This window comes from Microtus oregoni, unplaced genomic scaffold (assembly GCF_018167655.1).
Source record: "Microtus oregoni isolate MIOR12 unplaced genomic scaffold, Mior012 000011F_ref0000422, whole genome shotgun sequence".
Taxonomy (NCBI): domain Eukaryota; kingdom Metazoa; phylum Chordata; class Mammalia; order Rodentia; family Cricetidae; genus Microtus; species Microtus oregoni.
The window spans coordinates 49,517,696-49,533,411 of NW_024543070.1; the positions used below are offsets into that span (position 1 = coordinate 49,517,696).

Genomic DNA, 15,716 nt, shown 5'->3' on the forward strand with positions numbered 1-15,716 from the left:
GTGTTGACTGGGCACAGAGCACACGGTGTGGCTGATACGGTGCTGGAAGTGCTGGTGGTGTTGACTGGGCAGAGTACACGGTGTGGCTGATACAGTGGTGGAGGTGCTGGTGGTCTTGGCTGAGCACACAGTGTGGCTGATACGGTGCTGGAGGCGCTGATGGCCTTGCCTGGCATTTTCTAGCCACCACTTTTTCTCAGCAGGTCCATTAAATGTTAGGTGTTTTCTCATGCATTAGGCAGCCAGATATCAGGGAAACAACAATGAGTATTACTAGTGTGATCTTGCCCTAAATACCTTCTGGAGCTCTTTAATTGTTGCAAAAGTAATGACTTTGAAAGATCTGACCATCATCTACAGAAGGTTCTTTGCGCTGACATGCCTTGAGATTCAGCATCCAAGCCTGTCTCTGCTCAAATACAGGAGAGTAAGAAGTAGCATTATCCCTGCTGAGGGCCTTGGACTTCTGCTCCCACATGGCTAAGAACGCCTTTTACTGACTGCCAACAGAGATGCCCAAATCTCTGGTCTGTTGCACTCCAGATGTGTAGAAGGCTGGGCATGCCGGCTACACAAAGACACAAGCCATCGCTCCCTCCTCACCAGACACAGCTCAAACAGTGACAGGAACCTAGGGTCTTAAACAAGCCCAGCCTGTTCCCTTCAGATATGGAGGTCTTAGCCACTGAGAAGTGAAAGGTCTTGTCCAGGCCCCCTGCTTCTGCCCTTCCCTTTCCGTGCCTCAACACAGAAGTGATAGTGACCTATTTAACCCTAATCATGTCTCGTCACTCTGCCTCAGAACTTCTCATGGCTTTCCATCTCCTTCACAGTGGCAGCTAGTGCAGTTACAACAGCCTTCAATGGCCTCCAATCCATCTTCCTCCCACTCACTACGTCAGTCCCTCTGTTCTTGTCTGTTTCTGCCTCTGAGCCCTTTCCCCAGCTCTTCTTTCTGCGGGGATCTGCGCTGTTCTAGCTCTGTCCAGGTCTTTCTGTGAGATGGATCCGGGGATGGATGACAGAGTCTCACATATGCTAGGCAAGCAGTCTGCCACCGACTCAGGCCCCCAGACTCCCAAAGGTCTTCTTCAAATAAGGCCTTTATAATCAACCTGCTCAGAAATCTGAGTCCTCTTCGTCCCCCAGTCCCTTCTTCTCCCTAGCACCAAGACTGACCAGACCATGTGGTCTCTGTCCTCTCCTGCCTGACTCAGCGTTCCTGAAGCCACCCCACATACAGCTGACTCATCCTCTCCATGAGGGGGCAGGGATCTGGCTTCCTCAGTGATTTCCTTCAATGGTCACATGGCACAGCCCTGCCATCTCCAGCTCTGCTGGATGACTGCCTTCAGGGAGCAGACCATGGAGCAGCCTGGAGGACACCCAACAGCTGCCTGGCTTCACATCAAAGCAGCGGCTCTGGGGTTCTGGAGAGCTTGGAGGAGAGTCAATTAAAGAACATGTCTCTAAAGATGCCCTCAGAGAACTATGAAGTCCTAGAGAGCCACAAAGACCAGAAAGACTCTCCGAATCCGGGTTCCCCATCTAGGAATCTTTCTGTGGAAGACTTTCTCTCCCTAGTCTCTGAAAAGCCCGCCATTAGTTGTCTTTTTTTCATGAGTTATTAATCCACTCTTTACTGGCAAGACAGGCATGCACACGTGTGAAGGCTGACAGGCATGCACACGTGTGAAGGTCAGAGGCAGCTTGTAAGAGTCATTTCTCTCCTTCCACCCTGTGGGTTCTGGAGATGGAACTGCGGCTGTTGGATGGCACCAACTGCTCCTATCTGCTGAGCCACCTCTCAGCTCTGGTACCATTTTCTTCCACACTTGTGAGCAGTGCCGAAAACTCCATTGATGGATGAGATACAAATGTCAAGATAGCTGCAAAATACATGCAAATGCAGCAAAGAGGAGTGGGATTGGGACTGCAGTCAGGTAACGGCCCTGGCCGACCAGCCTCTCCCCTCTTTGCTCTCCCCTCATTGGCGTTAGGTTCTCACACCTGCTCCCTCACCTTCGCCCACCAGGGTTCTAAACTCTGAGGGCACATCTGAGCCTGAGCTCCTAATCATACCTCCATGTTTAGTCAAGAGGGCAAGCACACAATCCTGTTTCCATAATTCCATCCTGGTTCTTATATATGAATTCACTCTTTCAATGGAGCCTTTGGGTATTTAGCCAGGAAGTCCGAACATGATACCCCAGATGACTGAAGTTTCTTCTAGCAAGTCAAAGCACATTACTACCCTGTTCATGGTGTTTAGAGACTGCCCACGGGCTTGGGGTAAACCCCGGTTCTCAGCACAGCCTGGGGAGAGTCTATTAGGTTACAAAAAACTCCCCTCACCCTTGAACCTAAGTTCTTAGAGTGACCTGTTCTCCCACATCTCAAGGCCACTGCAGTCCCTCCCCTTACCTAGCTAATTTCTTTTTCCTTAGCCCAGGAGCCTCTCTTCCATGGATCCACCCTTCCACAGATCCACCCTTCCACGGATCCACCCTTCCACAGATCCACCCTTCCACGGATCCACCCTTCCACGGATCCACCCTTCCACGGATCCACCCTTCCACGGATCCACCCTTCCACGGATCCACCCTTCCACGGATCCACCCTTCCACGGATCTACCCTTCCACGGATCCACCCTTCCACGGATCCACCCTTCCACGGCGTCTACAAAGACACAGCACACGGGCACCCTACTTGGTCCTACTCTTAGCCCTGTGCCTCCGGAAGTTGGCCCCTGTATAATTTTTAGGACAGCAGCTATACTGCCATGGCAGATGGCTATCTATAGCAAAGCTATCATCATCTCGACGGTTTTAGCCTTAGATTGGTGCCTGAACCTGCACATCTGGTCAATGGATGGCTTCTGACTACACAGCCTAACCTTGTGCCTAGTGCAGGGCATGGCAGAGGTGGCAGAGCAGACAGCAAGGAGTCTGGACTGCTTGATTGCCTTTGGACAACTGACGTGCCAACTTTGTACATGAGTTTCATCTTGAAAGTAGGGATAATTACAGTTGCTGTCAATCAGCGTATTTTGAAAAGTCAATTGGTATCTGTAAAATGCTTAGCCCAGGGCTGGGCAACTAGAAGGAGCTCAACAACTGCTGGCTGCTGTAACCAGAATAAAGGGGGATAAAGAGACACAGATAAATTCTTAGGAAATTATTAGTATCATCTTTCTGCCTGCCAAGCAAATGAACCCCTATCATGGAGACAGCATTGGCTAGTAGGGGCGGGTAGAGAGCTTCTGGGTGTATTTCCTTCCTCACTGGAAATACCAGTTCTTGGAGCACCCGTCCTGGCCCAGTGGTCAGAAACCGACTTCAGGAAAAGGGTAAATGTGAAACCCTGGCACACAGCAGCAGAAGCGGACCTCTGACTATTTAAGAGATGCACCTGTTTCTATCTCAGGACTCTGAAAGGGAAGCCCTGCTGAGTGCCATGGAGGAAAGACTGGGAGTGAGTGTCTTTCCTCCCTCCACCGAGCCCCTCTCCATAGACTGCAGGCATTACCCTGAAGCTGTAGTGCAGATTCCCTGGAAGCGTCCTGGTGAGCTCCAGCTTCCTTCTCTGCCAGGCACCTTTCTTAATTATTGGTGACCTTGTTCTCTGAGTTCCAGGCATTCCTGAGTAATGGGAACTTGGCCTGGAGGGGTCTCAAGTACTGAGCATCCTTTACTCCTTGGGCCCCTGAGCTCCAAACATTTCTCTGATTGACACGCTGGGGCAAAAGACCTGGGATCAGCTACTACACAACACCATACACTACCCCAGCATCTTGGAAGCAGGAGGCCCAATTTCCCTCACTGAAGTACTTAATTTCACACACTTCTGTTTGCATTAGGTAATTCCTGCTGCTCAAACCCTCACCCCATGCTACTTTTACTTATGGCTCTGGAATGACTTAAATTAACCTAGGCAATTAATATTTAAATCTAGGAAGGCTGACAAGGACAGCTGACCCTGGAGTAATTTTCAGGGCCTGATGAAAATAATTTGCATTTCGGATTCATAGAGCTTTTAGTGTTTGAAGTTCCTCCAAAACACACTCAAAATCAAGGGACTTATCCAATGTCCCACTGCCAGGCGAAAACTTGAGCCCAGCGTTTGCTGACTCCCAAGCAGTAACCTGCCATGCCATAGAGGACAATGTCATATTCCACTATGACATTTAATTTTAATCTTGGGGAAGAGAAAATAAAAAACAATCAAATCCACATCTTCCCCAGCCTGAATGGGTTTTCTAGTAACACTTTTAAATAAGCAGATAAACGTATGTTTCTGTGCTAAGAAACTTAGGACACACTGAATTGCTGCCCACGGTTTCATAGGGTGAGGTGAGACGTGGCTTTGTTAAGAGAAACACAATCAGGGGCTGTGAGAAGCCTTGTAAACAGACCTGCAGGGGTGGGGCCATTTCTCACGGTGGGGGCTCCAGTGCAGTCTTCAACAAACAAGGCAGGATTCTTCTGTAGACAGCTGCTCTAGACTGCTTTTTACCTTGGAAAAATATTTCAGTTCCTTTTATTTGATGGGCCTTTTTCACCGCCGGATGCTGATCCAAACAGTCCCTGGGCAGAGTCGCCGAGGACTGAGGGCAGTCAGCTCCTGGTTCTCATGTGTTTTGAAGTAGGACTGGAACCAAAGTGGCCACACTCTGGAGGACAGAGCCACCACCATCGTCCACTGCCAGCATCATCTCTGACTCCAAGAGGTTTCTGCAGCTGAATCCTCAGGCCTGTTTTGTAATATGAGCAGCTGTCAGTGGGCTTGTCCTGCCGTCTGGGGAGAAGCAAGGGAGGAGCACACGCAAGTGTCCAGGGCAGAACCACTGGGGACCTAATCTATAACGACTCCATATTAAAGTGTGGCTTCCGGCAGCCTTCCCTCTCATACACCGCCTACAAAGTCTGACCGTGGATGGGGACCCTCTCCTCACTTTCAGAGGCGGTTTATCCATGAAGGTCAGGGACAGGAGCTTGTCTTCTCTGTCTTTGAAGGAGGTTTCCATCTGTCTGTCTCTAGCTCCCCCTACACAGCTGACATGTGCGTTACTACCTAGTTCCCTGGGCGCCTGCCAGGGAAACTGAAGACGGGCCTGACTTTCTTCCACAGGAATGATCTGGTCGGAATGCAAGGAAATCTGGGAGGAGGGGCCGCGGGAGTACGTGCTGCACCTGTGGAACCTTCTGGATTTCGGCATGCTGTCCATCTTTGTGGCTTCCTTCACCGCCAGGTTCATGGCCTTCCTCAAGGCCAGCGAGGCCCAGCTGTACGTGGACCAGTACGTGCAAGATGTGACGCTGCACAACGTCTCACTTCCGCCGGAAGTGGCCTACTTCACCTATGGTGAGTTCCAGGGGCCTCGTGTTGGGTCTGAGATGGGAGCATGCCAGTCGGTTTGGGTAGTTCCAGGACCTGGGATTTGTAGCCCACGGGTGCCCCAAACTCTCTATGTCTACAGCGCTTACAGAATGTGGACGTATTTGTGACTTAGAAATGGGCTTCTGCCTTTGGAAGGATGGGGTTTGTTTGGGAGAGGTTCTGGGAGCATTTCTGTAGGGTTTTGTTTTCGAAGAATCCTTTTTTTCTCCCCCTGACATGGGGAATATATATATACTGAAATTTTTCTGTCCATCCTGGATCCTGTATTCTGCACAAAAGTATGCCCTGTTTTAGTTCGGTATTCTTTCTCATGGTGAGATAGGCTCTTAAAAGAGACATTAATACATTGATCATACGGGTTTGAAACGGGTTTCATGTGAGTTGGTGGCACAGCTAAGGATGCTGTCTCCAAGAAGCCTGAGGAGGGCTACAGAGAGCTCCCCTCTGGTGAAACCAGGATTCTTGAGGGCCCTGCAGAAAATAATTTCAGAAGGAGCCAGTGTGAATGAGAGTTGGAGTTTATTTAGAAGAGATTTTTGTAAGTAACCCTAACTAAGCTCGTTGGATCACCCACCCCGCAAAAAGCATAAAAGTAGAAGAGGGACTAGTTTGGAAGAGGGGGATCAGCAGTAGTGGCAGGAGAACAAAAGAGGGTGACAGATAAACATGATCAAAGTGCATATCATAGATGTATAAAATATCAGCACAATATTGTTGTGTATAATTTGTATACTAATAATTACTTTTTAAAAAAGAGATTGTGACATAATTTTTGAGTTTGGGCTTTAAGAGAGAATGAAGAGACAAAATAGCAGGCATCCACGTGTGGTGTAAGATTTTCAAGAGTTGCTTTTCTTTACAATAGCTCCTCGTACGTGCACACACGCGCACATGTGGTATGCACACACAATTTTGGCAGCTTCTGAAGGTGCATTCGGAAGGGTTGCTAATGATCACCAACAAGGCCACAGGTTGGCCCCTGCGATGTGTGGGATGGCATTATAGCTGCTAAGGTAAAACTGTAGGTCACAAAGTTGCATAATGGAACTAAAATGTTTTTTACTATAACTGTAGAGCCTCACTTGTGAGGTACCCAGAAATTTGCAGGTTTATACCTTGGAAAGGAGCAAGGTGGTACTCAAAGGTCCTGTACATTATTGCTATTTTCGTATTATTCTTTAGAAATGTATTTCTTTAGAAAGAATATAGGCAACCTCCACAGTCAATTTTTAAAATATTTTGTTAATTCTTTGAGAATTTTCACAATACATTTTGGTCATAGTCACCCCACGCCTATCCTCTAACTCTTCCTGACTTACCCCTACCTCCCCCCAAGCCTGTGCCTTAACTCTTCCTGACTTACCCCTACCTCCCCCCAAGCCTGTGCCTCAACTCTCCCTGACTTACCTCTACTTCTCCCCAAGCCTGTCCCCCAACTCTTCCTGACTTACCTCTACCTCCCCCTAAGCCTGTGCCTCAACTCTTCCTGACTTACCTCTACCTCCCCCTAAGCCTGTCCCCTAACTCATCCCTGATTTACCTCTACCTCCCCCTAAGCCTGTCTCCCAACTCATCCCTGATTTACCTCTACCTCCCCCTAAGCCTGTCCCCTAACTCATCCCTGACTTATCTCTACCTCCCACCAAGTCTGTGTCCTTTGCTTTAAAAAAAAAATCAGCTCCAGTTTGTGCAGCCTATATACTCCTGTGTGGGTGGGCATCCACAGGAGGAGCATGGTCAATCTACTGGGAGCCACATCTGTAAAGAAGACGGGCACTCCCTCACATGCTAGAATGCTGACTGGCTTGCACTTGTGCTAATCTTATATAGGCAGCTGTAGACATACTTAATGACTTTTTTGTTTTGTTTCATTGAAAATAGTTTTTTCATACAGTATATTCTAATCCTGCTTCTCTTCCCCTCTCTCATCTCCTCCCAGATTCTCCCCACCACCCCAGTGGTTCATCTCCATGTCCTCTCTCTCTCTCTCTCTCTCTCTCTCTCTCTCTCACTCACTTTAGAAAACAGCCAAATAAAAAATAAACAATCAAACTAGAATAAAACAAACAGGAAAAAAGAAAAAGCAGAAAAAACACATAGCCATGCAGACAGACAGACGCACACACATACACACACACAAATTCATAAAAACATATCAGAAACTATAAACAAAAGACCCATATGATTAAAAAAGAGACCGAAGTGTTATGAGACAAAACATCTTCAAAAATATCACTGAGTATTGAGTTTGTTTTGTGTTGATCATTTATTGCTGGGCATGGCGCCTGCCCTTAAATGTAGTTTGTATAGCCAGTGAGATTCCACTGGGGGAAAAATAAAACCTGATCTTTCCTTTGTCAGTAGGAGATAACGTCTGTGTTGCATGGGGGGTGGCTCCGATCTAGTTCCCCTCTCAGCACTGGGACTCCATCTGCCTTGGCCCTACACAGGCCCTGTGCATGCTGCCACAGTCTCCATCAAAGGCTTAACAACTAACATCTCCATATAAGAGAATGCACACTATATGTTTCTTTTTGAACCTAGGTTACCCCACTCAGGATAATTTTTTTCTAGCCCCTCCCATTTATTTGCAAATTTCATTATTTATGTTCTTTTAACAGCTGAATAATACTCCCCTGTGTAAATCTATCACGTTTTCATTATCTGTTCATCTGTTGAGGGACAGCTAGGCTGTTTCCAATTTCTGGCTACTATAAATAGAGCAGCAATGATTATGGTTGAGCAAGTGTCTCTGTGACTGGATGGAGCGTCCTTTGGGTATATGCCCAAGAGTGGTATAGCTGGATCTTGAGGGAGATCAATCCTCAGTTTTCTGAGGAACCACCACATTGATTTCCATAGTGGCTGTACAAGTTGGCACTCCCTCCAGCAATGGAGGAGTGTTCCTCTTGCCCCACATCCTTGTCAGCATTGAGCTATCATTCATTTTATTGATCTTGGCTATTCTGACAAGTATGAGATGAAATCTCAAGGTCGCTTTGATTTGCATTTCCCTAATGACTAAGGATGTTGATCATTTCTTTTTCTTTTTTTTTTTTTTTTTTTTTTTTTTTGGTTTTTCGAGACAGGGTTTCTCTGTAGCTTTGGTGCCTGTCCCGGAACTAGCTCTTGTAGACCAGGCTGGCCTCGAACTCCCAGAGATCTACCTGCCTCTGCCTCCCGAGTGCTGGGATTAAAGGCGTGCGCCACCACCGCCCGGCTTGTTGATCATTTCTTTAAGTGTTTCTCAGTCATTTATGTTTCATCTTTTGAGAACTCCTTGCATGGTTGGATACCCCTTTTTTTTGAGATAAGGTTTCTCTGTCTATGGTCCTGGATATCTTGGAACTCACTCTGTAGATCAGGCTGGCCTCAAGCTCATAGTGATCCGCTTGCCTCTGCCTCCCGAGTGCTGAGATTAAAGGTGTGTGCCACCACCACCAACAGGCTATGTACCCCATTTTAATTGGATCATTTGTTTTCTTAATGCCCAATTGTTTTTAATTCTTTAAACATTTTAGATATTTACTGTAGGTGGACTTTTCTGCCTCATCAGCCACCTCCTAAATAACCACATGGAGATTTATTAATTATGATAGCTTGGCCAATAGCTTGGGCTTGTTTCTAACTAGCTCTTATAACTTAAGTTATCCCATTTTTATTTATCTGTGTGCTGCCCTGAGGCTTGTTAACCTCATATACAGATTGTCCATCCTTTTTCCCTGCTTCCTCCATATCTCCTCGTGACTCTGCCCTTCTTCTTCCCAGCATCCAGTGTACCTGGAAATTCTGCCTAGCTATTGCCTATTCAGCTTTTTATTAAACTAATCACAGTGACATAGCTTCACAGTGTAAAGGAATATTCCACAACAATTAACCCTCTATCAGATGCATAACTGGCAAAAATCTTTTTCCATTCTGTAGTCTGCTGCTTTGAACTGACCACATGATGTGAATGTGGCTTGTCTTGCAGCCATTGCTTCCTGGCCCCTGCCTCTGGCATTTGTTAATGTAACAAATCCAGATTTTTTTCTTGAATGGCTTATGATTCCTGCTCTATGCTGCTCAGGGAACGATGGACATACTCTTCTTAATGTAACGGTACAGGCTGCAGTATTGTCCCTGTGTGACTTCTGTTCCTTTGTGAATTGTGTCAGGTCAGCTAGCAGCACATTATTGTCCTTGCCTTTTCCCGTTCACCTTGGGCCCTTGGAAATACGCGCCTGTGCCCCAGCTGCGGGCGCCGAGCTCCCTCTTGTGGAGAGACTAGCAGTCGAGCAAAAACGTTCAGCAGCAAAAACGTAGACCCCGGGGATTTTTTAGGTTTTGAACAGACTTCTTTTCTGGTGGAAGCAGCTCCGAGATGAAAGTCTCTTTGTTTGAATCACACACTGCAGCTTGTTTTATGCCCACGCATCCCTGTAGCCGACAAACCCATCCAGGCCGAATGGTCCACACCGGAAGTCCCGCCCCAGCCGCCCGGAACAGACAGAATCTAGCTAAGAGGAGATGCTGTAGCTGAGGTTGAAGATGATGCATTGTAGTTGACATTTTTTTTTAAAGAAAAAAAAAAGAATTCATTTCGGTGTCCGTTTGACTGAAGAATCCACTTCCTATTTCATAACACTCAAATGTGTTATTTATCCATAGAGGGCAGCAACTGTTTTAGAAAACACATACTTGGTTCTCTTGATCTGGCTTTCGTGGGCTTCTGAGTTCTGACCTTGGTGTGCATGTAGTCTGTGTTAATGTATTCCAAGAGTAATTTTGAAAGTGCTACATGAAACTCGGTGGCACAGCTTCGCTTACTGAAGGTTTCTAGTCTAATTATTTAGCAGTCTAGCTCTGAAAATAAAGAATAAAATTCTTCCCCCTCCAGCTCCCTTGGGGTGCCAAAAATTGCCGTGTAATATGCTTTCTATTTGCACTTACTGGCTCTGAGGAGGACCCCATACCCCCAAATCCAATCTTAAAAATGGCAATAGTAATATCTGCGCTACAGGGCTGTTGTGAAAATCACAGCTAATTTAGTGTGAGGGCTAATTTAAGTTTCTCAATGTTTCTCATTTAAGCTTCATTCAGCAATTCTCAACAGGGATGCTGTTGGCTTTGTCAGCGGGGCAGTTTTCACCGTGTGATGCAGTCTAGAATGTTCTGAGATGTTCGGCATCTAAGGGGTACTCCTACCCAGTCACTGTGACAAGCAGGCACCTTCCCAGGGGTCGGTGCTGCCCTCACCTGAGACTCACTGTCCATCCTGATCCTGACTCCTCGTAGGTAGCAGGTCTGCAAGGGATGCTGGTCCTTAGACTTAGGTCAGCAGTAGCACAATAGGGGCCCAATGCAGGTTCACTCTGCTAGAGGATGCCTGTAAGGCAGCTCGGGCCCCAGGACTCTCCAGCACAGTTGTGGCAAATCCATGTGGATGGTCACCACCTCTAAGACCCTAGCTGAGTTAGGAAAAAAAAACCTGCCAGCACCCACCTCCTCAGGGAGGGGGAGGAGAACAAGATTATGATCTCAGGAAAACCCTTCAGATTCCTGGTCCCCAGAGGAGCTTGTTTGCTTTGACTCACGGTTAGAAGTTTCTTCAGTCACCTCACAGGCATTTCTCAGTGCCTGCTCTGTACCAGATTGTTCTGAGCATGCGTGACTTAAAGGCCACAGTCCATGAAGGCTCATGAGATTGTCTGTCATGGCCACATGGGGACAGCGCGGCTCAAAAGAGTCAGTTGGACTGATTCTAGGCCCAGTGCTTGTCCCCACTGCTTTGTCAGGCTTCCCCAGTGAGCAGCTCAACTCCTGTGTGTGGAGGAGGGGACTTACTGGTGAACACTGTGGCAGCTGTTTTATGGATACACACAGGACAGACTCCATGGCAACCTACAGGGGCAGAGGAATCCCACCCAGCCTGCAGGACTCACAGCACCTGGAAAGAGATGATTCTAACAGAATCTTGAAGGATGGTTGGGAATGAATCAGACCTGAAGTAAAGGACACATGTTCCAGGCATGTGAGCATCTTCTGTGTACTGCACTACCTCAGAGCAGAGATTACCAGAGAATGGCGCATGCTTCCGCGTGGAGCCTAATGGGTCTGGAGAGATGATGACTCAGCAGTTAAGAGCACTTGCTTCAGAAAGACCTGAGTTCGGCTTCCAGCACCAAAATCAGGTTGTTCACGACCACATGTACCCCCAGCGGGAGGGTCCTGAAGCTCTCGAGTCTTCTCGGGTACCTGCACACAGAGACATAAGACAATAAAAACAAATTTTTAGAGCTACCTAACTGGGTGCTCTTCTGGAGCTGACCCCATGCCCCCGTGAGTAATACGGATTGTTTTCTTCCAGCCAGGGACAAGTGGTGGCCTTCAGACCCCCAGATCATTTCCGAAGGGCTGTATGCCATAGCCGTCGTTCTCAGCTTCTCTAGGATCGCCTACATCCTGCCAGCCAATGAGAGCTTCGGGCCCTTGCAGATCTCCCTGGGAAGAACTGTGAAAGATATCTTCAAGTTCATGGTCATTTTTATCATGGTATTTGTGGCCTTCATGATCGGAATGTTCAACCTGTACTCCTACTACCGAGGTGCCAAGTACAACCCAGCGTTTACAACGTGAGTACCCAGCACTCTCCATCCCTGAGCCCCCCCCCCCCCCCCGCCAGGTTTCCTGGGGATCCTTGGGAAGTTCTTGCTAGCAGCTTCTTGAAGAATCCAGGTTTCCTTGAAGATGATGTGAGTTTCATTCTAAATGGTTTAGGTTTTAGGTCCTGACTTTGCCACTATGTAGCTCTGGGGCCTGGAACTCCTGATGTAGATGAGGCTGGCCTTGAACTCACAGAGCTCTGCCTGTCTCTGCCTCCTACTGCTGGTATTAAAGACATGCATCATCCCCAGCCATTTCTTCATTTTTAAAATGGGAATGTATCAGTTGCTTTTTTGTTGCTATGATGAACACCACGACCAAAGCGACTTAAGGAAGAAACAGGGATGACTGAGGTTTACCATTTCAAGTGCAGGTTCCACAGTGGCAGGAGAGGCACGCGGCAGGCAGATGGATCATGTGTTCAGCCACACACATGAGGTGCAGGAAAAGAGTGGACTGTGAACTCTCAAAGCCTGTCCCCAAGGGTGTACCTCTTCAGCAAGGCTACACCACCTCCCCACACCATGCCACCAACTGGGGATGAGTCTCCGAGGGGCATTTCTCTGCCAGAGCACCACAGGAGGTGATAATAACAGTTCCTGCTTCGTGACAACAGTGTGAGGCTTCAGCAGGATGGGGTAACCTGGAAAACATGCACTACATGGCTGGAGAGCCATGTATTTATCATGTGTGATTATTACAGCAATATACTTAACCTGTATTACTTAGGAACAGCACCCGGACAAAACCCTCACACCTCATGCTATTAGACCCAGAGACTTATAATCCAGGGGAAGTGAGACGAGGAAGAGGGTGAGGAGGGTGAGAGAGAAATGAGAGCTGGGCAAGGTGAGCACAGGCTGCTACCTTGCATGCACCCTGAGCATAGCAGAATTCTCCGGGGAGACAAGATGGAAGCACGCGTCTCTGAATAGCCTACTGGAGAGACAAAGGGAACTTATCCATTGGAGCTCTCCTGCCTGCTGTCCCTCAGGAGTCAGATTCACTGACTCCTACACTTCCAGGGACTTGCTGAGGCCCCAGTCCACAGCTGTCCACACCTGGCTGAGTACAGGGCAAGCTCTGCAGCTCCATGCTTTTCTACAGTCATTGGGGAGGCCCAGGCAGGGAAGATGAGAGGCAGGGGAAATGGCTGCTTCAGCTAGCCAGATGCAGGACAGCACAAAGACTCCACACCCAACTGCACGCCCAAGAAGATAAGAAACAGAGCTCATGCAGCCTGTGTGTAAAAGATCCAAAACTCTTCCCCTCCGTGAGGAACAGTGGGATCTCCTGGAGGCCACCAATAGCACTCAGTAGCCCTGAGCCAAACTCATACTGTGACCGACATTACTGGCTAATGTAATGTAAAGTCATCGGATGTATCTGAGCTTCTGTGTCCACATCTGTGTTGATACAAAAACCACAGCTCTCATTGTAAAGGAAACAAGAGATGGTTTATTCCAGAACCATTTTGAGTAAGCATGGCCCAGGAACACAGATTTAGGTTACCACAAAGTCCATGTTTCTACATGGAAGCAGTTTCATGAAGTTGTATAGTTTACATAACAATTGGGTACATCAGAGAGGCAGGTACAGTGAGATGGGCAAGGTTTCCTACAGGCTCAGGATGCTAAGCTTCTGGCTTGGCAGAGGCTGGTGGACTGCTAAGGTAATCAATATTAAGAGGGTTTTTCTCTATTGTCACAAGATGTTTGTCCTGACACCTTGTGTGGACAAAGAGTGGCTGTTCTAGGTGGGGCTAGAACTAGCCCAAGATAAGGTAACCAGCTTTTGGACCTGCAGCATCCCAGTCTTGCCACAGAACTCAAATTCTATTCATCTGAGAAGTCTTTGCAGACACAGCTTCTTTCCAGGAGTTCTCGTCCACATCTGTAAAAAGGGAACGAGACTTGCCCACCTTACTCAGAAGTGCCTTAGCCCTCCTCAGACAGCTGAGGTGTTTCACGCAGGGTGTCTGGGCGCACTGCCTCCAATCAGTCTTTCTCCAGACCCATAACTTCTAGAACTTGCCATCGTCAAGCTCTGGCCAGAATCTTGTTGCAGCTGGTTCCAAGAGGGCTAAGAACCTCCTGATCCATGTCCCCAGGAAGGCCTGGGTAGCCTGACATTTCAGTTCTCCAGCCTCTGGAAATGACTGTCCTCTGAGCAATCCCCACCTTGTAACAAGGCTCTGCTAGCCCTGCTCCTGGAGAAATCACACGTCAAGGAGAGATACCTGTATCTTAGAAAAAGTGGTTTGAGCTCCATGCTGCTTACCTCAGGACTGTGGGTGGCACTGCCTGCTCAGCTGGGTAACCCTGCATGCTGCTGAGTCCCGGGGGTGAAGTGTCCACAGAGAAGTCCCTGCCAGGCCCAGTGCTGAGGATCAACAGAGGCCTGCATGCATGCAGCACCCAACGGTCAGAAAGACTAGATTTCCATCTGCTCTTAGCTGGGACTCACTGTAGCCTTAGGCAGGCTCCTACATTCCTGGGCCCTGGATTGCTGCAGCTCTGACAGAAGAGGCATGAAGAAGGTCAGCCTCACCGAACTGTTGTTAGGGTCCAGATAGAATCAGGAAATCCAGTGCATAGAGCCTGCAGTGACTGGCAGTGACAGAGACGGATGTGGGGACTGAGCCAGCACTATAGGGCCCTCTCTGGGCAGTGGTCTAGCTGGCAGACTGGCCTCCAGCACAGGATGTAGTCAGTCAGACTGGTTTATATTTCTCCAACACCCACTGAAGAAATGGAATAAGCCTGAACCACCCAAAAACAAATTTGCTCTGAAAGCGCTGGGAGGGAGTACAGAGGATTGGCTGGACTGGAGGATGGCAGGACAGGACGTAAAGGCATCTAACCAGCAGGTGCCACTTTGTCGACAGATGTGGGAAGATGTCAGCCTAGCTCAGGGCCATGCTCAGAGTATTTACCCATCAAATGTCTTGCAAACAAGAATGGGGAATGAACGGGAGAAATAAAGCCAGATTGAAGACCACCTAGTAGGCCACTGGCCAGGCCATCCACAGTTTGGGTATCTGTGTTGACTTTGTCTGTTTGGCTGTTCTGGCGGCCCCTCTCCCCTCCCTGACCACGTCCACAGGAACATGAGAGAGGCCGGACTCAGAGTGGGCGAGTCCAACCACAGTTCTCAGCTAAGTGCAGCGAAGCTAATCAATACAGGGCATTAGGGCAGGTTGCCTGAGCTCGTGTCCATGGGTCATGGAATCAGGATGAAAGGTAGGACGGGGTGGGGAGATAATAAATACACTCCATGTGCCAGGCACCAGAGATACTGGAGACCAAACCAACAATGACCCCAGACCTCTCAGGGTGGGGAAGAGGAGCGAACAGCACAGCAGACACAATGAGGACAGGACAGGAACGCCTTCTCCTCAGCAGTTCCTGGAAGGGCATGTGTAGCTGCGAGTGGGTTTGATTGAATGGGAAAGTCGATAGAGTGATGAAGCAAAACGAGGAAAGAATGGATTTTTGTAAATGTCACCGCTTACCTTTTGACTGCCTGCTGAAGCACGTCGCCCCCAAGAGATCAGTGCTGGCATTAAAAATGTCAGGAGGGAATAAAGGAGGCTGTGTTTGGGGACTCAAGTTTGCCTTAGTGTTGGTGTGCTGGTGCTGAATTAGACACCACTGGAGTGCAAAGCTGG

The 15,716-nt window shown here is 48.2% G+C and overlaps 1 protein-coding gene across 1 annotated transcript in view; it reads left to right on the top strand.

Annotated features, from left to right (window-relative positions):
• Nucleotides 1-15,716, top strand: part of LOC121453413 (short transient receptor potential channel 7-like) — a 121,721-nt gene that overhangs the window by 82,357 nt on the left and 23,648 nt on the right. Inside the window, exons 6-7 of the mRNA XM_041660164.1 lie at nucleotides 5,132-5,365; nucleotides 11,751-12,015. Of these exons, the coding sequence (XP_041516098.1) occupies nucleotides 5,132-5,365; nucleotides 11,751-12,015 (499 nt within the window). The remainder of the gene's footprint in view (nucleotides 1-5,131; nucleotides 5,366-11,750; nucleotides 12,016-15,716) is intronic.